Source organism: Coffea eugenioides, chromosome 11, assembly GCF_003713205.1.
Source record: "Coffea eugenioides isolate CCC68of chromosome 11, Ceug_1.0, whole genome shotgun sequence".
Taxonomy (NCBI): domain Eukaryota; kingdom Viridiplantae; phylum Streptophyta; class Magnoliopsida; order Gentianales; family Rubiaceae; genus Coffea; species Coffea eugenioides.
The window spans coordinates 6,214,505-6,241,427 of NC_040045.1; the positions used below are offsets into that span (position 1 = coordinate 6,214,505).

The 26,923-nt window shown below is 35.3% G+C and overlaps 1 protein-coding gene across 2 annotated transcripts; it reads left to right on the plus strand.

The window, feature by feature from the left end:
* Positions 1 to 21,047: 21,047 nt before the first annotated feature.
* Positions 21,048 to 24,855, plus strand: LOC113751214 (G-type lectin S-receptor-like serine/threonine-protein kinase LECRK3). 2 transcript variants are annotated; one of them, XM_027295141.1, is made up of 3 exons: positions 21,048 to 21,325; positions 21,411 to 21,453; positions 22,280 to 24,855. In XM_027295141.1, the coding sequence occupies exon 3, from the start codon at positions 22,432 to 22,434 to the stop codon at positions 24,772 to 24,774; it is 2,343 nt and encodes a 780-aa protein (XP_027150942.1). In that variant the 5' UTR covers positions 21,048 to 21,325; positions 21,411 to 21,453; positions 22,280 to 22,431; the 3' UTR covers positions 24,775 to 24,855. The 2 variants fall into 2 exon arrangements, 1 of the variants encoding a protein (XP_027150942.1); XR_003464801.1 differs by lacking the exon at positions 22,280 to 24,855 and adding an exon at positions 21,898 to 21,969 and having other exon boundaries at positions 21,079 to 21,325.
* The last annotated feature ends 2,068 nt before the right edge of the window (positions 24,856 to 26,923 follow it).

A 26,923-nucleotide genomic window follows, 5' to 3' on the forward strand; every position in this document is an offset into this window, starting at 1 on the left:
TTGTCTCAAACACTTGGTGGTGTTGGAAATGTTTACAGGTTTATCATATACTCCCAAATGTACTTCAACAAGTTGGGACATTTTAGTCCCTCAACTATAGAAAAGGGATAGTTCAATCCCTATGCTTCATTAGCTAAGGACACATAGGTTCCTAAAGTTCAAACAAATGAACACGGAGGCCACTAAACTATAAAATCTATCCAAAATTAGTGAAATTAGTGTTCCTTGAAACACATGCTACATTACACTAGAAACCGCAACTTATACTGCTAGCAAAAATTACATCTTCTCCATCCCAATTAAATAGCACCATTTTGACTTGCATTATACTACACTATATTCCCACTACACTATTGCTTCTTTTCCCACAATCATATAGGTGTTTCTTGTCGAACTCCCAGGATGACCTTTATGCCCCAGATTTGAACGAAAGGATCCCTAAAACAGCAACAACCTAGTGAAGAAACAAGTATATTTTCAGCCTCCTTATTTTTCCTTGCTACAGCCTTGAGTTCTCTTACAACCTCTCAATCTCAGATTCCAATTTGTTCTTTGTTCTTATCGGTCCAGATATTATATTCTTGCACCTTTGGACATCTCAAGATCCACCCAATCCCAATACCTACATTCCCCCGATTTCTACATTAACAACACCATTAAGAGAGTAAATACAAGTTTATCTGGGTGCATTGTATACAAATCAGAAATATAGGGGAAGAAGTACAACAAAAATAATGGAAATTACCCTATAATTTGGATGTCGACAAAACCTTCTTCTTGGGTTTAAATCTGTCCATAATGTCATCATCAATGGTTGTTTTCCACAATTGCATGTTTCCCTAACGATCTTTCCTTTGTCTCCTTTCTTATCTTCAGATGCTCTTTTCTTCTTAGTTTTTACCTTTTATTTTGAGATTCAACCAATTGGTCTCTGTTTTCTTAGGGCACATCGCTTCTCTTTCATGAATTGGATCGGGTCAAATATATGACCCGAATGTGCTGGATAAAAGGAGGAAAGCTTTCCCTTCTTTGTGCTAAAAATAAATTCCTATTTCATTTTTAATATCTTTTGTCTAAATTTTCATCCTTGCCCTTGGTCAATAGCACATGTTTTACATGCCGCAAAAACCTTGATGGTTTTGTGGATTCGGTCAACGTTTTTAATTAATTGGGATGGATTTAGTAGTTTGAGGACTTAAGTGTCCCTTTTGAAGTTTAGGGACTGAAACGGGAAACCGCGTATAGTTTAGGGGGTCACAATGGAATTTATCCAAATATAAATCTAGGAAAATATTTTGTGCCAATGATACAAATGTTCATTAGTTTTTTCATGTGATGTGATGTTCCTTCTCCCCGGCGCTACTAGCACTTTTTTCTGTAAAACAATGCCTGCCAATAACACAGATTAACAGCGGAATGGTCTCAATTCAAGAGTCAAGTACTTGAAATGAGAAAATGAGTTATCATCTGTGTTTTCTTCATTTTTTCGTATGCATTCCCAATTTGTGGAACTTTCTGTTCACCAATACTATGGCCCTATTTGGCACCTGAGTTTTTTGGAAATTTGTCAAAAACTTTAATGTAGATCACGGTAGAAGTTGTAGAAAAACTTTTGTAAGATGAAAAACTTTTCCCTTTTCATTTCTTTCTTTCTTTTTCTTTTTTTCTTTTTCTTTTTTTCTTTCTTTTTTCTTTTCCTTCCTCCCTTCCCCTTCCCCAAGAAGACCGGCACCGGGAGCCTCAGCAACGCTCACATTTCCCCCGGCTCTCCGCAGCTTCCCTCGCCCCCAACACCTTCTCCCCTCGCCGCCCAGGCTGCAAAAAACAAGCCAACCAAGAAATGGGTTGCGTCCGCACCAAGACAGTAAAGAAGTCCTCCAGCCAAGTCATTGAGCGCTACTACTCCAAGTTGACGCTAGACTTCCACACCAACAAGAAAGTCCTCGGCAAAGTCGTCATCATCCCATAAAAAAGGCTCCAAAAACAAGATCGTCGGGTTCTCTACCCATCTCATGAAACGGATCCAAAAGAGCCCAATTTGGAGTATTTTGCTCAAGCTTCAAAAGGAAGAGGGAGAGCGCTGCATGGACTTCGTTCCTGAAGAATCCGCGATCAAGACCGATAGGATTGAGGTCGATAGGGAGACCATTGAGTTGCTTGCCATCATAGGTATGAGTGAATTGCCTGGTATTGTCCTCAAGGAGGAGCAGTCTCCTCTCATGGTTGGATTTTTCTTACACAAAGGAGTATTTATCGGCCCCTTCTAATTTTTTTTAAAAAAAAAAAAAAAGACCGACATAAAGAGTAAAGAGAGGTGATCGGCGTCGGAACTAGCAGCGGAGGTGGTGGCTGGCAATGGAGGTGGTGGTGGGTTGGGGTGGGGGAGGAAGAAGAAGAAAAGGGGAAAGGAATTTTTTTTGTGTGTGTTTTGGGTATTTTGAAGTATGTAGATGGAAAACTTTGAGAAGTTTTTTTTAGCTTACTGTAGCTAAAGTTGGTAAAAAACTAGTATAAAACAAACTTGAGTAAAAACTCAAGTTCCAAACAGGCCCTATATTTCAAGAAGATCCCCATTTTTACTTGTGTAATGGCAGCCATGGATCTTTTTTTTACCGGTAACAACACATCTAGCCTAGTCTAACCTACTCCCACTCCTAAAGGGGGGAGAACCTACTCTATGGGAATCAACTCTAAGGAGTGGCCCAATTGAGTCGAGAGAATCTGACGGGGACTGAACCACCATCAGACCAGACGGGTGCACCACTTACTCATATGAATTTAGAACACTCCTCGTATAGAGGCACATTGATGGGAGGTCAGGGCAAGGTTTGAACCCCTGACCTCCCACCCCACTATTAATGTGGTGGCCAACTCCTCTATTGACATTGATGGGAGACAGGCATGGATCTTAGAAAGTGTCTTTTACTCATTTCAACCTCTGGTGCCCATTTTCTTCTGACTTGTCTACCGTTTACTTTGACAGCTAATCTGGTTAATATTTCTTGTTTTGTTCCTTGTCCCATATTCCAGATCTGATTGAATACTGCAGTGCTGCAGATATTTGTTGTGAATTTGTCGTCATTGCAAATTATAAAGCCACCAAGCCCTTAGCTGAATACATCTCTAATTTCTAGTCATTTGTACATCAAAATTTCTGAGATTGATTAACTCAATATGCATCATATACTCATGTAGCCAGTCAATAGTTTTTGCAAAATTGCAGCAACATATGATTATTCTTCTAAGATTCATTATGAGAAAAACAAATCTAAGCCTACTGATATAGTATGCTTGTTCCATCTTAGGGTGACCAGTAATATTACATGAAATATGCAAAGGAAAAATTTTAGGAGCAAAACAAATCTAAGCCTACTGATATAGTATGCTTGTTCCATCTTAGAGTGACTAGTAATACTACATGAAGTATGCTAAGGGAAAATTTTAGGAGCAAACATAGTCTGCTTACAAGTCATCTACCACTGATACACAACGAGGACCTTGGGTTCAGAAATTCCTCATCTATACTATCAATATATTTAGAGGATGGGTTCAGGAATTCTTCATCTATATTGTTAATACTTTATTTAGAATTCTAATTAGGGTAGATTTCTATATTTTTATATATTTTTAATCAATATTATTAGTATTACTATTAAATGTGTCAATAAGGATCCTAAATGCATCCAGATACGTAGTTGATTTTGTATAAAATTTTACATATTATTTTCTTTAGGGCTTTTGTATAAAGAATTTCCTCCTAATAATTCAACTATTGTTGGTGTTATCAAATTGTTGAGAAATTTCTCTTATTTTATGAATATCTTGTTTTCGGTTCGTCTGGCGATTCTTCCCCTGAATCTTCTTATGTTGTTTCTGTTATTTGTTTAGTTGCATGATACTCCCTTGAGAAAAGACTTGCGTGATGAGTTTCATGTTGTTGCCTGTGGTGCTTAATTACAATTCTTGATAAATTGTTATTTTTCTTTTTCTTTGTTTTTATCTATTTTACTAATTAATTTGTGATTGACAAGCTAGCCTTGCTTTGTAGTTTCTGCTAAATTATACAACTACCCCTAAAATTCTTTGTTTTTTATTTACTCCATAAAAAATTTCTTATCTTTTTAGGCTGGCGTATTGACTGGTAGCAGACGAGTCAATAATTTCTCTTGAGGCCAAGCGAGGTTTGATTCCTCTTACTGTACCTTTCAGAAAACACCTTAGGTGTGAATAAGGCTTGCGTTTGAGTTAAAAAGTCAAAAAAATAAAAAATAAATATATTGATTTGAGACCAATATTCTATCTTTACACATTGCTTGTTGTGTATAGGTTCTGTAACTACTTTGCTGCGATGGATGGCCTACTGCCCCAACTGGGTAAACTAATCCAAATCTTCTTTGTTGAGATGTTCTTCTTAGATTGTTTGATCTCAATTTGTAGCATCCTCTGTAATACCCCAACTTTTAGGATCATATTTTGTTTAGTCTCAAAGAGGGTATTACGGTTTCTTTAGTTTATTTTTATTTTAAACCATTATTTTGTTTTAAAGAAGAAACTAAAGTTATTTCTTTGGGTTTGATTTAAAACTTCATTTTATTTTATAAGACTAGAAACCCTAAAAGTCTAATCAAAACCCTAGTTTCACTTGTGACTGACCGTTTTCTCAAATTTCTTATATTTTAACTGAAATTTTAAATTCAATTTATGGAATTGTAAAACCACTCACGTTTTTCTTAAAAATCCCCTTTTATTTGGAAATTATTAATTTATAATAGTCCTACTATTCAATTACTCCGCAATAAGTGCAAATGAACCTAGAAAGTAGGGTTTCACTTTTCGTTTTCAAGTTAGAGCGGATTAGGGTTTTCACGTTTTTCTATAGTGTGACTATTCGGTACGGAGTGAGGATCAAATTTGGTAGGTAAGAGTGACTTTTAGATGAGAAATAATATGAAATTAGAAGTGAGAATAATAAGTTAGTGAATTATAAGTAAAAAAATCCTAGTACATGTGATTTAAGGAAAAACGGTGCAAACCGACGTGTACCGTGCACTACCGATTGAACACACCACTTGATCACTTCTTTCTTATCATACAAGCTCATTACTATTTGAGCCAAATATCCCCTCAATCTCAGCTTCTTTTGCCGAAAATGTTGACCCAATTTTGCAAGGAAAAAAACAAAAAAATGAGTGGAATTGGTGATGACACTTGTTGGCCAACTAAGGGCCTTGACCAAGACCAATTGTCTTGCCTTCTTATCACCATGGAGCTGCCTTTCTTCATCATTTTTCTGCAGCTTTAGCCAAGAGAGAGAGAGAGAAAAACCAAGGGAGAGCTGAACCATTTCATCTTGAGTTTGAGTATATTAAGTGAGGAAACAAGAAACTAAACCGATTAAAACCTTCCTTGAGTGTTTAGCTAGTGGTGTGTTGGTGAAATTTTGGAAGGAAAAGCTAGGGTTGCTCTTGGTAGTCACTTTAACAAGGTAATAATGCTGATTTCCTCATTTCTTACTCTTAATCTTGCTTGACTTGGCATAGTACCTTAAATTTGTGGTAGATGATAGCTATTGTAGTGATTTGGGTGGATATAGTGTATGTTTTCTTGAGTTACATGAGTTAGGGTTTGAAGGATTTGCTACCTATACTTGTTGTATGGATATATTTGTTGTATCTAAGCTTATATAAGAGGTTGTGGTAGTGATTGAAGCATGAAATGAAGAAAGTTTCCTTTGAAACCGTAAAATTCCAGATTTCTGGAAAATGATAGTTCAGTTCTGTCTGGTTCCAGTTCGTGATGTTAGAGGCCGAATTAGGCTTAGCATAAAACATAAAAGTTGTAGAGAATGATATTTTATAGTTGTCTACAAAATTTCAACTCAATCGGAGCAATGTAGCCTATGAAAAAATCAAAATACCCTTGCTGCCCTGGGATGCATCCAGTGATCCATTTTAGACAGTTCCTCCCTTTGACCGTGTCTATTCACTATGATCTGTCCTGATTTAGCCATTTTCCAAAACATAAAAATTTTAGTATGTTGTCTTAGCTTTTCAACGCCTCCAGAGCGTCTAAAACGGACTTTGGTAGCCTGAGATATGACCATTTGAAGGTAGTACAGTTAATTAGCCGATTAGTTGGAATTTGGTTCTGTGAACTGGAAATTTGACTGGGTTACACTGGAAATGGACTAAGTGATCTTCATGAAAATTGTAGGCCTTCGTCTTTGCTTCGAAACGGTATAATTTACTTCAATCCAATGAGCGTAGCTTTGGTTGTGTCCATTACGCAAAAACATGTCAAATCTGTCTTTTGTTAAACCTCATTTCCGCACTTGTTGTTAGCTTGATTTTTGTCCTTGTATTGTCTTGAGCCTATTAAATGGCTATTGAAATTAGATTGTTGTGTGTGTAACTTTGGGGTTGAATGAGGAAAATAATAAAACCAAAAATGGCTGAAAATAGGAAAATACAAAGGGCGTGCTGTCCAAATTTACGCTCGAGGACTAGAAAAATACACTTGCGACTTGGGTAAAGTTGATAAATGAATATCACTTGAACCATCTAGGACAATTGCTACTTTGTTTATCAAGGGTTATACGTTAGAACCTAGCCGAACTTGTACCCTTAGGAAAAGCGGTAATAATTACTATAAATCCGTTTTCCTTGCACTTTCGACTCAAAGGTTATTTCCAAGTAAACATGTTACAAACTTTTTCAGTATGAAAAGCGAGCAACTGTTTCACGACTATTCTCCAAGTGAATTTCCATTTCTTGATTCTTATTGAATGAAACGTCTAAGTTTCGAATCTTAATCATGTTTCAAGGTTCTCAAATTGAGTTTTATCGCAGATTTGGACTCCAAACCCGGAGTACCACCTGAAAGTGACCAATAAAGGCACTATATCTTTTGGTGAGTGCTTTCAAATACCGAATTGATTTCAAATGTCGAATTGAACTTGATACGTGACCAAGGTGATTACATGTTATATACGTGAATTGTTAGGGTAAGAGTGTACTTTATCGCACTTGCCCTTACTTGATATATATATACTTGTTTATTGTTGAAACTGATTTGATATACTTGTTTATGATATGCGCACTTCCTGGAATTCCAGAAATCCTGCGGTAAGTTACTCAAGTCGAGCCGGCAAGGGCTTGGTCGATTGGGTAACAAACCCTGGGTCTCTTGATTGTCGAGTGGAGTGATATCTCCTTGACTAATCGGAATACTCGAGTATTACTACCCGTGTTTATTGAGGATTTTGGGCTCAGTAGGGGGTTTGAATGGTAGACGGAGAGTAGTGTAAGTGGTGTTCTACTGGATTGGTTACTTACTTGAAAGTTGACGGAGTGTCAACTATTACGTGATCAAGCTCTTGGTGTTGCAATGGGAATTTGGCTCCTGAGAGCCCTCCGTATCCTTATACTTTGGAACGACTATTGCTTATTGGATTATTGTTTCTTCTGAAAAACTTTTACACTCGCTTATTTTGAGATTGCTACTTGACGTGTTATTGCTCACTTTTATGAACTCTTCATGCTCGTTACTTTGCTATATCGAAAACTTGTACTTATAAATAATGGTCAATTTGCTATTTGGTACCTCACTGGGATTTTAACTCATTCCACGCCATTTTTTTTCCTTACAGGGGTACGAGCGAGGCGTGAGACGTGTACAAACTAGCGTAGTCTAGTTGTTTTGAATTTTGTAATTGTACTCGCACTAGTCGTTCGATTAGGGTTGAATGTACTGAAATCTTAAATCTTTTGATGTATTTGGGACTGTATGGATGGTTGAGATAAAATGAATGTATTTGTATGTTCGAAACTTGGGAACCGTTATTTCGTTTATTATTGAGGTTGCACCTTATTTTAATGGATGCGAGTGAGTGAGTCCTGGCGAGAGCTGGGCAGGCGGTCTGCTAAACCCTAGGATACACCAAGGGGGAGGTGGCGCCGTCACATCCTCAGGATGTAGATGCCTGTGATACAAGTACAGAAGTACAGGGTATCGCTTCTAGCCAAGAATGTGAGTCTAAGATGTTACACATCCTGAATTGGGGACAGTATGTTGCTTTACATTGTTATTGTCATATTCATTAGCTTTAGGTCTTCAAGATTGCATATATTGTACTTTCTTTCATTTGCTTTGTTATCTGTATTGTGTTGTTTTAGTTCACATAGCTCTCACCTTTTGGCAACGTGTGCTTCAGTGTATATACACCTTCCATTGTTTACAGGTTGCTTTGGGTGAAGCAGCTTTCTTGTTGGATTTGGCTTCTATGGAAGGCACCTGGGATGACAATTTGGAGCGGATTGCTAAATGTTATGGGGAAGCTGGGCTCCATGGAATTGCCAAATTTGTGCTATACAGAAATTGAACTAAAGTTGATTTTGGCATATGCTTATCTTGCTTTCATGTACATTTCCAATTTTGTAATCTGCTGCCGCCTAGAATTCTGGAATTACGTCTGAGGATGATATTTTGGATTATGTTATGACGTTGATTATAACATTCAATTGAATTCAAGACCAAGTTTCTGTGCCTTCCCAAGTCACCTGCACAAGCATGCCTTTGGCTATGAGTTCTGCAAAAATCCTAAAACCTCTTATAGAGAGCATACTCTCTCTCTCTCTCTCTCTCTCTCTCGAATGACCAACTTAAGATTTGAATACTCTTTTCGATGAATGCTTTATCCTTGTAAGTTCTATGTGTTGAACATAGATGATCTAGATTATTCCTCCTCTCTGTATTCTTGGTATAATAAAAAAAATTTAATTCTAATTCAATTGAAATGTATTCTTTTGAATTTTTATAGAATAGAAGAAACAAAGAGACACCCACCATCTCTCTAACATAGATATGCAAGGCACAAATCACAATGTAGTATTCTAGCCAAAAAAATTAAACCAATTTTCACTGTTGCTGGATTCCGCACTTCAGTTTTAGCATTAGTTCAACTTATGAAACTATTTTCTTGCAAGTGTTGTTTCTCTCTCTCCTTAATAGCTTCTTTAGCAATCCTCCACTTCCCCTTTTCTTACTGGGAATGATTGCCAAAGAACCTATCTCAGCTTCATCCTTTGAACAATTAACACCATTTGAATTTGTTACTTTCTCTGGAGGTTCTATTGTCCAATTCGGGCCAAAGGCAGAATAGCTATTACCCTCTAGAATAATTTCATTGGTTTTAGGAGACTTGAGATCCTTGGTCTGATATTTGTCTTCAGCTAGCATTTTATCTAGAAGAGATGACCGCTGGCGAGTATTCTTCTCAGGAGTTGTCATGGTGGCAACAACAGGATAGTTTATCAAAAAGGGCCTTATCAAAAAGAGCAGCCTTTATGGGTGAAGCCAATGTATCTAACTACTTCCCAGTCCTACAATCTCCCAGTTTAAGATAGTTTCTTGGCACTCCGCCAGCTTTTCTAAAGCTATTACAATCTCCCAGTCCTACAAATACAAAGCAACAAAAGAAATTCATGAATCACGATATTTTCCAGGAGAGAAATAACAGTGAGTGAAGGATTATGCCACCATCCATGAATTACGGAAAGATCTCAAAACAGTTCCAACAATCTAGGACGAAACAATTCATTTTGTGAAATGTGAGGGACAAAAAAATTTATTTTGTTAAATGTGAAGGACTACGGATCGTATTATGTAAATTTTAATTTGACAATTTTGCTCTTTAAAAATGATCGCGTCAAAGGCATGTGATGAATTTTGACTAAAAACTAGTCAGAAACCTAGATAGAGATCAAATTTGACCAATTTGATTATGTAAGGGATGTAAAATACACTTTTAAAAATGAGAGATGAAAAAAGTTGTTTTACAAAATATAAGGGATATTTTTAATGATTTTTCACATACTGTACAATGATTATATACAATTTACAATCTGTTGGAAACTTTATACATTGTCCCCCACCCCAAATTTTTCCCTCACTCTTTTCTTTACATCTTTCTCCCTAGTCTCCATAACTAAACCAAAATTCTCCACAAAAATTCATAAGGTCAGTTCATTTTGATGAATTAGCGTTGCCTAATTACAATGTTTTCCATTTTCCCTTCTTGTTCAACTCTACCTTCTTTTGTCTGTACCCATGCCCACCAAAATTAGGCAACCAATATGGCCAATAACAGAGATTACTAGTGCAATGATGTCAAGCACTCCAGAACAACGAAAATGTGAGATTTTAGCCGTGTTTTGCTCATTTTGCATGCGTTCTATGCAATGGTTGAACTTTCTATTCATACTATGTCTTAAGAAAAATCCTGTTTTGATTGAAGGAAATTGTAATGCTAGCCATCAATCATGAAAATGCCTCTTACTCATTTCAACCTCTGGTGCCCATTTTCCTCTGGCTTGTCTACCTTTTAGTTTGACCCCTCTGCTAAATTGATTGAAGTTTCATTTTGTTCATTTTTCGTGCTTCTTGGATCTTAGATTAGTTCGATATTGCAGTAATCTTTTTTTTTTTTTTTTGAAGTTACGGATTGTTATTCTATTGTAATGGCCCTGGAAAATACTTCACATTTCGAATTGCTTCGTCAAAATTGCAGGGAAAGGAAAACTACTACTAAATTGAGAAGAAAGGCGGGGGGAGATGTTTGTTTTGAATTTTTTATTATTGCAAGTTACAAAGCCTTTAGGCCTTTAGCTAAAAATACATCCACATTTTTGGACATTTATGTATCAAATTTATTAGATTACTTAAGATGCTGGACTGATCTCCTCAATGTACAACATCAGTTCATAATAATATAGTCAATCAACTGACAACAGTTAAAACCAAATGTCTGCAACATTATAGGCTTGCAGTTGGTAGTGTCTAGCTACCACATGATTATGCTTCTAACCAATGTTTTAAAAATCGGACCGTTAATTGAACCGGTGAAGTGAAAGGGTCAAGATTCAACCGGTCGGACGGTTCAACTTCGGTTCAATGAATTTTTTTAAAAATAATTTATATAAATATACATATATAAAAAATAAGACATGTAATGGACTAATTTAATACTTTATATGATGAAAAGTTTACTATTTTTTAATAACTTTGATTTTTAAAAATAAAATTTTAAAATTATATGTTAAAACAAATTAATTTCATCTCAATTTCAATTATATCTAAATCCAACCCAAAAATATCACAATATTTTGAAATTATTTCACGTCTATGAGAATTTAGATATTGTAAACTTAAATTTTAATTTACGTTTTGAGATTTAGAGATTGCAATTTAAAAAATGAAGTTTGGAATTCGAAAGAAGTCAAGAAAATCGAAAATAGAAATGTAAACTTGATAAGAAACAAAAAATGAGATAAAAGTGAGTGGTTGTGGCATTAAATAATTTGGGTTAAAAAAATAATTCTTTTTTAATTTTTTTCAATTTAATGAACAAAAACAAAATTAAAAGATGGAAGAAAACATCAATAAATTAAAAATAAAGAGATTTGATTAAAAAGGGAGTGACAAAAGAAAAGAGAATAGAGAGAGAGAGAGTTGAAAATTAAAAAGAAAGGGCCATGAGAGGATGAGATTTTGTAAGAAAAATAAAAAAAAAGAAATATGAGTGTTTGTTTCATATAAATAAGTTATAAAAAAAAACTAATAAGATGTGATGGTGCAACAGTTAATATATTGATCTTCTATTACAAAGGTCTTGAATTCGAATCTTGATAGTTGCATTTTGCAAAATTTTTAAAAAAAAAGGGAAAAGTTGAAAACCGGAAACCACCGGTTCAATCCGGTTCGACGGTTTTCGCGATTCAACCGATTTTTGACCGATTTTCTGACAAAGTCAATTATGGCATTGAACCGGACCGGTGCCATGACCGGTTCGCGGTTCAACCGGCCGGTCCGATCCGATTTTCAAAACATTGCTTCTAACATTCATTTGATATCAAGATAGATGCCAATCCAGAAGTAACACACTTAGAAGAACTAACTACAGCATCTTTCATTTTAAAAACTCACATAAAGGGTCGAAAGCTTTATAATTAATATATATAAGAGTTATAGTTCAATTTAAGAACTCTAACAACTCCATTAAAAATTTAAATCACCTACACCAGTTGGAAGTTTAAATCAAGAGATACTACTAATTATGCTTAAGATTCATCAGTTAAAGTTGTATTATTGAAGACTACATGGGTTAAGATACATAAGTTTTGCAAATTAGCGGGGAATTATTGAGTAGTTTGCAAAAACTATGCAAATCTGTCAAAGTGGATGTTCGTGGTGTTAGGGTGGTTATCTAATTTTAACCTTTGGTGAAAATCATCACCTATTAAACCCAAAATCTATATGGCGATTATTAAGAAATAAATTAACAGTAAAAATAGCGGAAGCGTACATGAATCCATATTGACAAACTTGATACTTGAATCTTTAGAGAATTTGGGGTGACTTTACAGGTCAACACGTATTTGCCAGTCCTTGAGAGAGGCCTTTAATTTCTCTCTAGTATCTTTCATGACGATGGGATATCAGGAAAGAGTTATTTTGTGGTATTAGAAAATACGACAACTAGAATGATACCTGTGACCTGGGGACCATAACCCTATTTATAGGTAACATTCCTGTTATCTTTTGAAATCCTATTTCAGCCCATCATACAAATAGGAACCCATAAGTATCTACACATTAAAGGCCCACATCCTATTAGATACATTAAATCCAAACTATATTTGATCACTTTAATTGGACTTAACCTTAATTGACAGCTTGCAATACATAATTATTCACATATAAGTCTAATGTTGGATTAAGAATCCAACAATCTCCCACTTGGACTATATATATAACCTTATAATTATGTTTCGCAATTAACCATATGAATTCAATTTTACTGTCATTATCATAATGTATCTGCAACCAATTCGCTCCATCAATCATACCAACATAGGATCAAAGCGGCCTTTGTTACACTTTCGTAACTCGACCCATCAATGGTTACATATATCGATACAATTGAATGACATGAATCATGATGTGGATGTGTAGCATGGAAATTTCATGTAATATGATCAAAACATGCCTATTTCCAACTAGTCCACGTTAAATTTTCATGAGATCAAACCATACCGAAGTCAGAATGTAGATAAATCTAAACTTTGTTTATGCATAAATATCCTTAAATTCTTAATAATAAAAAAATGTCATAAGAGCATTTAAAATAACAAACTCCCACTAAAACTGTACATCATTTAATACGACACCCATATGAACAGTATGCTCATGAAACATTTTGGGTGGCAATCATTTAGTAAGCGAATCCGCAACCATGGAGTTTGTCCCGATATGCTCTATTGATAACTGTCCACTCTATACTCATTCTTTAACAGTCAGGAACTTGATATCTATATGTTTAGATTTCGTCGAACTCCTGTTATTGTTGGAATATAAGACTGCTGACTTATTGTCACAAAATAATTTGAGTGGTCTTTCAATATTATCCACTACACGTAATCTTGTGACGAAATTTCGTAACCAAATTTCTTGATTGGATGTCTCATAACAAATTATAAATCCTGCAGCCATAGTGGAAGATGTTATGAGGGACTGTTTAGCATTCTTCCAGGATATAGCACCTCCAGCCAACAAGTACACATAGCCTGACGTTGACTTCATAGTATCTTGACATCCAGCATAATCGGAATCAGTATATCCAATGATTTCTAACTCATCTGACTTCCGATACGTGAGCATGTAGTCTTTTATTTTCTGTAGATACCGTAAGACCTATTTGATTGCTTTCCAATAATCTAATCCAAGATTACTCAGATATCTACCTAGCATCCCAATAATGTACGCAATATTCGGATGCGTACATATTTAAGCATACATTAGACTCCATACTGCTGAGGCATAAGGAATTCTTTACATCTCTCTTTCCTCAAAAGCATTCTTAAGACACTGCTCAAGACTAAATTTGTCTCCTTTAGTTACAGGAGTGTCACCTGATTTACAATTTTACATGTCATACCTTTTAAAAACCTTTTCGATATAGCATTTTTGTGATAGTTTTAAAATACCCCGAGAGCAATCACGGTGTATTTGTATGCCTAACACAAAAGATGCATCACCAAAATCTTTCATCTCAAAATTCTTAGTTAGAAATTTCTTAATTTCATGTAATAGACCAATATCGTTGCTCGCAAGAAAAATATCATCAACGTACAATTCCAGAAAAATATACTTGCTCCCACAGAACTTATGATATATATAATCATCAACTAAATTCATCTCAAAACCAAATGAGATGATCACTTGATGAAATTTGAAATACCATTGTCGAGACGCTTGTTTGAACCCATAGATGGATTTTTTAAGTTTGCAAACCATATTTTTTGGATCTCCTGATACAAAATTTTTTGATTGCACCATATAAATTGTCTCATCAATGTTACCATTGAGAAACGTTATCTTTATATCCATCTGATGTAACTCAAGATCGAAATGTGCCACTAATGCCATGATAATTCTAAAAGAGTCATTTGAAGAGACTGGAGAGAATATTTCTTTATAGTAGATACCTTTTTTTGTGTATATCTCTTAGTGACAAAACGAATTTTGTATCTTTTCACACTGCCTTTCGAATCTCTCTTGATTTTAAATATTCATTTACAACCAATGGGTTTCGCACCTTCTGGCAATGGGACAAGATCTCAGACATCATTATCCTTCATGGATTTAATCTCCTCATTTATGGCATCGATCCACTTTTAAAAATTTGAACTTTTCATGACTTGACAGAAGTTGATTGGATCATCTTCCATCAATCCAGAGTCATTCTCATGTTCTTAGAGAAAAATAATGTAATCATCTGACACTGCACTTCTCCTTTTCTCTAGTGGATTTTCTTAATGACACTGATTCTTGAAAAGGAAGAGTTTGTTCTTCTATAACAGTTTACTCTTTGACATTGTCGTGATTTGTCATGCCATGATCAAGTTCAGGAATAGGGTCCTGAACAAGAACAATGACACTTGTGAAAATATTAATATATTTCTCTTTAAAGACAATGTCTCTTACTGTATTTTCTCCCCCAAACTCGACATCCTCAAAGAACCGAGCATTTCCTGTCATAAAAATTGAATTAGCTGTGGGATCATAAAACTTGTAACCTCTGGATCTTTCAGAATATCCAATAAAATAACAACTAATCGTTCTTGAGTTCAGTTTCCTTTCATTAGACCTAAAAGGCCTTACCTCAACTGGACATAGGTCTTATATAGATGGTTTAAACTGGACTTTTTCTCAGTTCAAAGTTCATAAGAGGTTTTGATAGTTGCTTTAGTTGAAATTCTGTTAAGAATATATACTGTAGTCTTAAGTGTTTCTCCCCAGAGTGATTCTGGTAAGGTAGAATGACTTATCATACTCCTTACCATGTCTTTAAACGTTCTATTTTATCTTTCAACTACACCGTTTATAGTGGATGAACCCAACATAGTATACTGTGGGACGATACCGTATTCCTCTAGATATTTAGCAAATGGTCTGGACGTTGTTCACCTGAACCGTCATATCTACCATAGTACTCACCACCACGGTCAGATCTGACGCTTTTAATTCTTTTATTGAGTTGATTCTCAACTTCAGCCTTAAAATTTTTGAACACGTCCAGTGACTGTGACTTTTCAGAAATGAGATATATGTAGCCATATCTTGAAAAATCGTCTATGAACGTTATAAAATATTGTTGATTATTCCAAGCAGATGTGAAAAATGATCCACAAATATCCATATGTATAAGTTCTAAGACGTCTGAAGACCGATTGGTTTCAAATATTCTTTTATTGGTTTGTTTCCCCTTTATACAGTTAATGTAATCATCAAAATCTGTAAAATTTAAGGGGTCGAGAATTTCATTTGACACAAGTCTTTCTATTCTCCGTTTGGAGATATGTCCCAATCTCTTGTGCCATAATGCGGTTGAATTCTCATTGATTAATTTTCTTTTTACTCCTCTAGTACTCAGATGCAGAGATTCATTAAATGAGCCAATTGTATCAATTAAATATAGATTATCATAGTATATTAAAGAACTAGAACCAACTAATTTTGAATCATGAAACAATTCAAATTTTTCATTTCCAAATGAACAAGAATAATCAGATTTGTCCAAAACAGAAATAGAAATTAAATTTCGTCGAAAAGATGGTACAACAAATGTCTCATTGAGATCTAAATAAAATCCGATCTTTAACAATAATCTAAAAACTCCAATTGCCTCAACTTGAACTGTTTTGCTATCGCCCACATAGATATATCTTTCATTATCATTAGACTTTCGGCAATTCAGGCAACCCTGCATAGACACACTGATGTGAGTTGTTGCACCAGAATCTAACCACCATGTGTGTGTAGGTACCAAAGTTAAATTAATCTCAGAACAAACTAAATTAAGAGACAAACCTTTCTTAACACGCCAAGTGTGATAGTTGGTGCAATGCTTCTTTTGATGCCCTTCAACTCCACAGAAGAAACAACTATTCTTTCTCTGATCATTTGATTTCTTTTGTTGTTTCTTTTGTGGCGTTGTACCTGCAGATCCTTTTTCCTTCTTTCTTTTAAGTCCCTTACTTTTATTATTAGTGGTTGACACCAGATGGACACTTTTTGTCTGCTCTTGTTTCAACCTTTCATTTTTCTCTACACAGTGTGAGATGAGTTCATTTAGAAACCAAGTCTCCTTTTAATAGTTGTAACTCACCTTAAACTGGCTAAATTGTGTAGAAAGAGATATTAAAATCAAATGCACCAGTAACTCTTCAGAGAGTTTCAACTTAATTGCATTTAATTTCGAAATAAGATGAGACATCTCCATGATGTACTTTCTGATATTGTATTTACCACTATATTTCATTGAAATTAGGTGTGTCAAGAGCGTACTAACTTCAGCCTTTTAAATATTTTTTCAATGTCCTGAAGGAACTCTTTAGCGGTTACAGTCGTTTCTGACATTGTTCCTCTGAATGCTTCTGGAACGGCCTTTTTAATGGTTATCAGACACAAGCGATTTGATCTATCCCACCTCTCATTATTTTTCTTTTCATCATAGGTTCTCTGATCTGTAAGAGGTGGGGGAGAATCAATCCTTAACGCAAGGTCGAGATCCATTATTCCAAGTACCATCAAGAGATTTTTTTTCCAAGACTTGAAATTTGTGTCATTCAGCATAGGAATATTATTGATGTTGAAAGTAATATTTGTAAAATCATTCGCAACTGAACAGAAAATATAAAATAATTAAAACTATACTTATATAAACCAAAATAATAATAAATTCAAATAAAGGTAACCTCATCTCAAGATACCGATATTCCATTAATATTTTATCTTTGGATAAAAATATTAATTTCTGAGTGATATCTTGATGCAGTAATAAATACTGATAATAATAACATGTCGAAAATAAAATTTTCTTTGGGCCAATTTATAAATCACATGTAAAATCCAAATAATTATCAAGTATTTATTACCACAAGTGCACATGAAATTTCATTAAATATTGACCTTCCTTTGAGCCGATCAATATTCATAAAATTACAAGTACCCAACAAGTTATATTTTAAAATAAATTAATTTTCATAATAGAGGTCACTTTGATGGCATATTATTTCAATTAATTTATTCTAAAATATATATATTCATACCAATATTCAAATTTAAAATTATACAAATTAAACAAGAATTTTGATCAAAGTCAACTTTAGTCAACTGTGATCAAACCAATTAATTGGATCAAGCCTTATTGGATCAAAAGTCCATATCCATAATTTGACCCAATTTATTATTCAAGCCCAAAAATTTTTTTTTTGAAGTCTATAAAGTCTTATAAAACTGTATATTTAGTGAGCCAAACATATGAACTTTATTGGGATTAAATATTTTATTTAGCTTTATTAGGGTTTACTTAAATTAGAGAAACCCTAATATCCTTAACATAAAAATATATGTATTGCTCTTAAACAGAAGATGCAGTCAAAAGAAAGTAGTAACAATTGACGGTCACACATAAAAATTAGCCAACTGAGTATCTTAGTAAAATATAGTGGCTAAAGTTTGACTACTGTAGGGTCCACCAGAAAGTCATAGCAAGGCAATAGCTTCGTGTGTAAATTGAAACAATGGATCGGCCAACTCATGAATTTCATTAATTAATTATGCTTGATTCAACACATGTGACTGACACTGGGACCACAAAAGCAATGACCCTGGTTTCATCAAAAGTCAAAGTACAGAAGCACCATCATTCGAACCGCGGAAGCAAACAAAACCATGAATTAAAAATTGTTAACATGAAGCAAAATTAACTTGTCTATCATGGTGGATCCACAGATTCATATATAATACAAAAACAGTAAATCATAATATCCGAAGCATCAATAATAAAGCATGAAACCCGAAGCCGAATAAGAATCATGAATAACAATCAACAAATATGATAAGAAACATGGAACCCAAAACCGAATAATAAAGCCATATATTGTAACGAAAAGTTGAACAATCATAGTTTCAACAAATATCTCGTTGGCCGATTCTTCATAAACATCATACATAATTGTTTTTAAAGATAAAAATTACTAAATTCAAATTATTTCCTAATAATCTACCATATAGGCTCTGATACCATTTGTTAGGGTGGTTATCTAAATTTAACCTTTGGTGAAAACCATCATCTATTAAACCCAAAATCTATATGGCGATTATTAAGAAATAAATTAATAGTAAAAATAGTGAAAGTGTGCCTGAATCCATATTGACAAACTTGATACTTGAATCCTTAAAGAATTTGGGGTGACCTTCCAGGTCAACACATATTCGCTAGTCTTTGAGAGAGGCCTTTAGTTTATCTCTGGTATCTTTCCTGACTATGGGATATCAGGGAAGAGTTATTTTGTGGTATTAGAAAATACGACAACTAAAATGATACCTGTGATCTGGGGACCATAACCCTATTTATAGATAACATTCCTGCTATCTTTTGGAACCCTATTTCAGCCCATCATAGAAATAGGAGCCATAAGTCTCTACACATTAAAAACCCATACCCTATTAGATACATTAAGGTCAAACTATATTTGATTACTTTAATTGGGTTTAACCTTAATTGACAGCTTGCAATACATAATTATTCACATATAAGTCCAATGTTGGATTAAGGATCCAACACGTGGGCCAAACTAAATGTTTTGAAGTCCGAACCGTGTCAAGATTTAACGATAGTTCTCTAGACACTATGCCCTTTTGGACTCAAATGTTTGGTCATCCTAACTCCGGTACTTGTAACTATTATTATCCGCTGTATAAAACATAGTAATAACTCTTAAAACACCCTTTTAACATCTATAACGAGGATTCAATCAAAATTGATATACAATTTTTACACTTTGTTTTGGGAAATCAAGAGAACAGTTTTATTATATCCTATAGAAGATTGCCTTTATTGTTGGAGCAAATTCATCGTAAGGATAGTGATTTTCTCACATCCTTTTTTTTTTTAGTGTAAGCGGAAGGATTCGAATCCGAGACCTCTTGCTTACACTCCCTCCCCCCGTACCACCCAACCCAACCCTCCCCCCAATTCTTTCACATCTTAAAGCAAAGTAAGCGAAGTGTCTTTCTAACATGCAAAAAATTTAATCATGATAAATTTAACATGTGATCTTTCCTTTGTCTCCTTTCTTATCTTCATATGCTCTTTTCTTCTTAGTTTTTACCTTTTATTTGGAGATTCAGCCAATTGGTCTCTGTTTTCTTAGGGTACATCACTTCCCTTTTATGAATTGGATCGGGTCCATTATATGACCCGAATGTGCTGGATAAAAGGAGGGAAAGTTTCCCTCGTTTGTGCTAAAAATAAATTCCCTTTTCTTTTTTAATAATTTTATTTGAATTTCCATCCTTGCCCTTGGTCAATAGCACATGTTTTACATGACACAAAAACCCTAGTGGTTTTGTAGATTCTGTCAATATTTTAATTAATTGGGATGGATTTAGTAGTTTGGGAACTTGAGTGTCTCATTTTGAAGTTTAGAAATTGAAATGAGAAACCGCGTATAATTTAGGGGGTCAAAATGAAATTTATCCAAATATAAATCTTGGAAAATATTTTGTACCAATGATACAATGTTCATTATTTTTTTTCATGTGATGTGATGCTCCTTGTCCCAGGCGCTACCACCACTTCTTTCTGTAAAACAATACCTGCCAAGAACATAGATTAATAGCGGAATGGTCTCAATTCAAGAGTGAAGTACTCGAAATGAGAAAATGAGTTATCATCTGTGATTTCTTCATTTTTTCGTATGCATTCCCAATTCATGTAACTTTCTGTTCTTTTTTTTTTTTTTTCAGCAAACGACAACCGCTGTCATTTATATTAACACTTGATAGTACAAGGATTAATTACACAAAGGGAATACTACCCTCATTTCCTTCTTCCCAATTCATGTAACTTTCTGTTCACCTATGCTATATTTCAAGAAGATCCCTATTTATTCTTGTGTAATGGCAGCCATGGATCTTAGAAAGTGTCTTTTACTCATTTCAACCTCTCGCGCCCATTTTCTTTTGACTTGTCTACCGTTTACTTTGACTGCTAATCTGGTTAATATTTCTTGTTTTGTTCCTTGTCCCATATTCCAGATCTGATTGAATACTGCAGTGCTGCAGATATTTGTTGTGAATTTGTCATCATTGCAAATTACAAAGCCATCGGGCCCTTAGCTGAATGCATCTCTAATTTCTAGCTATTGTACATCAACATTTCTGAGATTGATTAACTGAATATCCGTCGACAGTTCCCGTGAAATCTGAGCCCGCTGATATAGCATGCTTGTTCCACCTTAGAGTGACCAATAATTACATAAAGTATGCAAAGGAAAAATTTATAGCAAACACAGTATTCTACCGCACTTGCCAAATTCTTGATTAACACAGCATCTTCTCTGGATAAGGTTTCATGCGGAAGACGGAAAATCTTGTGATATTTGTCAGTGCGACGCCCACCATCCCTCCCCACCACACACTCAAAAATCAAAGAGAGTTCCTTATAATAAAAATAGTGAGTCCTAACCTACCGCTACTAGGACTACTACTTTGTCCGTTAAATTGAATTTGGACCATCTCACTGCAAAAAGTCTTGCATGTACGAGTTCTTTCATTTTGGTTGAAATCATCATCTTCCTCGGAATGTTCTTCTTTTTCTTGAACTTAATTTTGAGTGAGTAGGTGCAAGATATACTGGGAATTTTTTTGCATATTCACTAGATCACCAGCTATTGCCAGGGATTTCATTTTCTCTCAAGTGAGTGCTGAATTTTGTTTTTTTTTTTAAGTTTAAAGTTTTTCTTTTTAAACGTGGCTTCACCATATAAATGGAATTTCTGCAGATTCAACAGATCACTTGTTGCCATAGCGTTCATTCTCTCCAAAGTAAGTGCTGAATTTCTTTTTCTTTTCTTTTTTCCACACATTTATTATTTTGTGGTTGAAATGTATATGGCTTCCATGCGTTCTTGACACTCCATACTCGCATATCATAGCTTCACTTATGCCTGGGACGTAATAGGAGGAAATTTCGGCCTTTTTATTTGACTCAGCATTAGATAAATCAAATTTTGATTTCAATACATACAGTGCTAAAAGTACTTAAGCTTTTTTTTTTAAAAAAAAAAAAAAAAAAAGAGGATTTAATAGTGGTGTCTCACTTAATCCTTTGATGATTTGAACCTGTGACCTATCGATTTTAGGTGAAGCAATTATGTGAACGAATTTCATGTGATGTGATATGATGAGTAACTATGATATTAATATGGGATAATTATATTTTATTTTTTTATGATTTAATATTATTTTACGTAACCCTCTATGAAGCAGACAATAAACTCCACAACTGGCCGCCCATAATACTAAAAGACACAAAAATCCAAAATCAGCCGCAGAATTGCAAGCTTATTATTACTTTTTCTACTTAATTTTGAAAAGACAGGTGTGAATTATAAGCTTGATTACATAGGAAGTGAATTATTCAGATTTCAATTTATTGACTTTGCCACTTCTGGGGCGTCGGCATGAAAATTTCTCCCACTCTTGACTCTGTCCAGAAGGTTATCCGTAGAATGGAAGTTGAATGGAAAAGTCTTTACTCTGTCCAAAAGTTTACTCTCTCCCCATCTTTACTCTGTACAAATGGAAGTTGAAAGTTTCAACTGATTCATTTTTCCTACTCTCGAAATATGAATGCAACTATTTTCCCCAGAAGATCTGAGTCGTTGCACAGACGTCAGGGGTCAACCACGCCAAATTTCTATCAGTTCACACACATATTAACAAGTGTGATGCAACCAGTGTATACACAGAAGAGCAAGAAAAAAGCTGCATCTTTTCTATTCCATCTCGCAATTTCCATACATGGCTGCTTTTTTGTTCTTCGTTCTATCATCAGCATTCTATTCAGGAATAGCAGCTCAACAAAGCCCTCTTAACATTAGCGTAGGTTCTTCTCTAACGCCCACAGGCAACTCATCATCATGGTTGTCGCCAACCCGAATATTTGCTTTTGGATTCTATCAGCAACGCAATGGCTATGCTGTGGGGATTTTTCTTGCTGGAATTCCTGAAAAGACTGCAGTTTGGACTGCCAACAGGGATAACCCCATTTTTTCGAGCAATGTTTCGCTGATTTTGTCTACAGATGGCAGGCTCATTTTGCAGCTGCCAGAAGGCCAAGACATAACAGTTGTTGATCCTTTGGAACCCATTTCATCAGCTTCTATGTTGGATTCTGGAAATTTTGTGTTATACAATTCTGATAAGGAAATCATATGGCAAAGTTTCGAGCATCCGACTAATAGTTTATTGCCTCGTCAGCAATTGATACCCGGTCAGGAGCTGATCTCCAGTGCTTCAGAAACTGATGATTCAAGAGGAATTTTTCGTCTTTTAATGCAAACAGATGGAAACCTTGTACAGTACCCAGTGGGAGCAGCAAACGGACCGGAAAATGCCTATTGGGTCTCTGAAACATATGGACACGGTCCAAATGTAACTCTAAATCTCGAGGATGATGGACATCTCTACTTCATCAATTCAAGGGTTAATATAGTGAAGAATCTTTCTGATGGAGGACATCGTAAGAACGAGATGATCTATTTGATGAAGATTGATGTGGATGGTATTTTCCGATTGTATTCACATTCGATAGATCAGGGGGGCAATTGGTCGATCATATGGGAATCTTCAACTGATAAGTGTGATCCTAAAGGCCTTTGTGGGTTCAATAGCTTCTGTACTAAACCTGATAACTTGGTCGATTGCAAATGTCTTCCTGGATTTCAGTTTGTCAATCAAGGAAATTGGAGGTTGGGCTGTGAGAGAAGTTTTGTTACAGATAGTTGTAATTCCACGGATTCAAATGTCAACTATACCATTGAATTCTTGGAAAATACTGTATGGGCAGATTACACCTTTTCCATTGTGAACACAAGCACGAAAGATGATTGTGCAAAGGTTTGTCTGGAAGATTGCAACTGCGAAGCAGCATTCTTCAAAGATGGACAATGCAAGAAGCAGAAGCTCCCATTGACATATGGAAAAAGAGAAACTGACTCGAATATTGCTCTTGTCAAGGTCCACAAACGTGCAACTATAGATGAAGGTGTAATTCCAAGTAATCCTCTAAAATGCAGAAAGGAAGAAGTTCGTGTCTATGTCCTAATAATTGGGATTTCCCTTGCTGTTCTTGCAGTTCTGATATCTGTATTTGCTGGACTTTATGTTCAGAAAAATCGGGCAGGGGCCCATAAACAAATACTGGGAAAGGGAAATGTCGAATTTGTTGAGAATGTGGCTCCAAGGGCCTTTACCTTTGCTGAGCTGGAGCAGGCAACAAATGAATTCAGAGAAGAGTTGGGCAAAGGAGCATTTGGGACTGTGTACAAAGGGATTTTGCCAAATTCCAAGAAGATTGTGGCCGTGAAGAAACTTGAGAAAGGATTAGCAGAAGGGGAAAGGGAGTTTCAGAACGAAATCTCAGTGATTGGGAAAACGCATCATCGTAATCTCGTCCAGCTACTTGGATACTGCCTTGATGGAGCTAAGAGGCTTCTAGTTTATGAGTACATGCGCAATGGATCGTTGGAAAAAATCCTGCACAAACCAGAGAATCATCCAAGCTGGGACGAAAGAATGAAAATTGCCTGTGACATTGCTAGAGGTATTCTTTACTTACATGAAGAATGTGAGACACAAATCATCCACTGTGACATCAAACCTCAGAATGTACTCATGGATGAAAGCAGATGTGCCAATATTTCTGATTTTGGATTGGCAAAGCTGTTGAAAAATGATCAAACCAGAACTTATACAGGAGTAAGAGGAACAAGAGGCTATGTTGCACCAGAATGGTTCAGGAACTTGCCTGTGACAGTTAAAGCAGATGTTTACAGCTTCGGAATTATGCTGTTAGAAATCATATGCTGCCGAAAAAGCGTAGACTGTACCAGTCCTGAGAATGAAGCAATTCTTGAAGAATGGGCTAATCAGTGTTTTGAGGCTGGAGAGCTATATAAATTGGTTGGTGATGAGGAGGTTGATGACGTGAGAGAACTGGAAAGAATGATCAAGATAGCTCTTTGGTGCATCCAAGAAGAGCCGGCACTTCGTCCATCCATGAAGAGAGTTCTATTGATGCTAGAAGGAACTGGTGACATTCCAATTCCTCCCAGCCTTCCATCTTTTTCAAGTGTCTTATAATTGTAATTTGTTGTTTTGGTATTTTTCTAGTTTCACATCTTATCTATTTTATGAAATATGAACTTCAATGTTGGACAAATATTTATGTGTTTTCTTAGCTTATTCTGCTGATGTGCTAGTGCATAGTATTTGACACTATATTACTTGCTTGATTCATGTCATAGTCACCGAAGTATCCACCGAAGATTCAAGTGGATACCACTGTGAAAGATCCACGTTGAACCACAGCAATTATGTTGTAGACAACTAAGTCCACGAAGCCCAAATTGGCTGGGCATGCTAAATTTGTTGGAGCTTAATTTCTTCATTGCTGAAAGGCAAAGTATTCGACAACTATTGAAAATTTTGTATTGTCCGGGTCAATTTCTTGAAGTCTTTTTTAATCATATTGACAGGTTGTCAGTCTGTGCAATAATAAAAACCTGCTCAAACTAAAAGTAATTTCTGTAGATAGCGGTGAGCAGGGTCGAATCCACAGGGACTGGGAGTAATTATTTCTTTTCAAGTTCACAGTGACAAGGGGGGTGTTTTTGTGCAGAAGGTGACAATCAAAGAAATTCAACTAAAATCTAAGAAACTACTAAAAATTAGATAACAAATTACTAAAATCAAATTGGTGATAATTAAGGATCTAGCCAAGAAATAACTTCAGCAATGGTGCACCTAATCGATCATCGATGCAAAGCCAATTCCAATTATTCACTAATAAATAGGTTATAACTGCCAAACAAACGATGACAGTCAACCCCTCCTTACTGTGTCAGTGATTAAGGTACACCCGTTAACCACTGCTCTAATTGAGGAATAATCCTAGGTACGTCCATAAGATTTAATTCCCCAATTCCCTTACGTATTAGAGGAGGCCTATTCTAATCAAATAACACACTACCAGGGTTATTTTAGGTTAGCCTGCGTATTCCCCTGATACAAATCCAATCATGCCAGTTATCACTCTTTTGAGACAATTAAACAATTACGGATTTAACGTCCCAATTGACAATAGATTATCAAATTAACTAATTATCCGGATCCAAGACAATCAATTAATTAAACAATCATAAGCACTGTAACTAGGGAATATGCGAATACCAATAAATAAATAAAAAGATAAAATTAAATCAATCTCACAAATTTTAGGCGAACCAAAGCCTCCATTGTTCCTTGACTAGAGTGAAGAAACTAATTCATATTCGATGCAAAAAATCCATGTAAAGCTGAAGCAATAGTCGCGGCCATTATGCGGCAGGAGGAATCCACCACAGACCACAAGGAAAAGTCAAAAAGCAAAACTACAAGGAATCATTCAATTGCTCTTATTTGCCTCTGACATACGAGCGGTAACTACTACTAAGAAGCAAAGGAAGGAAAAATCAAAGCTAAAAACAAAGTAGTGCTCAGTGTTTGCTACATATCAATCGTTTTTATTCCAATTGCTACTGTGCAGCATCCGCCGCCCAGCCCCCCAGCGAGGAAAAAAGAAAACTTCGGCCTCCCCTTTTTAATGCTGTCTTCGGGCCAATTACCAAGAAGGGTCGCAGTTTGATATTTCAAAAATGTCCCTGGATGCCTGCTACTTGAACTCTTTCTTGATAACTGCCAAATTGGCCTTGATTGTGATATTTTTGTTCTACTCCCTGAAATAAATGCAAATTACGAAAAGTGAGTAGAATCTAATAATTAATTCATATTAGGTCAGGTAATAAGAAAAATTAATAATAAAATAAATGATAAAATTGCAACCTATCAATTCCCCCCATACCTAAACCATGCTTGTCGTCAAGCATGAGAACAACAAACAAACACCAATATTTGATAGTGGCTATTGCTCTATCCAACAAATTGCCAAGATACTAAGAAAAAATAATAATCAAGCATCAATGGTCAAGTCCAAGAAACATCACTTCGGTTAGCTTCTAAACCACAAACTCCTCTAATTTCATGTTAACTAATATAAGAAAAAGGAATGACGCACAACATTTATCAGCAAATGGTCCAACTATTAACCAAAATCTCAACATTAAATTCATAAACCGGCAAACTGACTTTTATTACACACTAAGACAACTTTCACTTCTTCTTTTTTTTCATGTTTTTTTATTTTTCTATTTTTTTCTTTTCCCTTTTTTTTCTCTTTTTTTTCGCTTTTCTC

Excerpts from the sequence above, each read along its gene's own strand:
- LOC113751214 (XM_027295141.1), top strand. The coding sequence starts at position 22,432 with ATGGCTGCTTTTTTGTTCTTCGTTCTATCATCAGCATTCTATTCAGGA.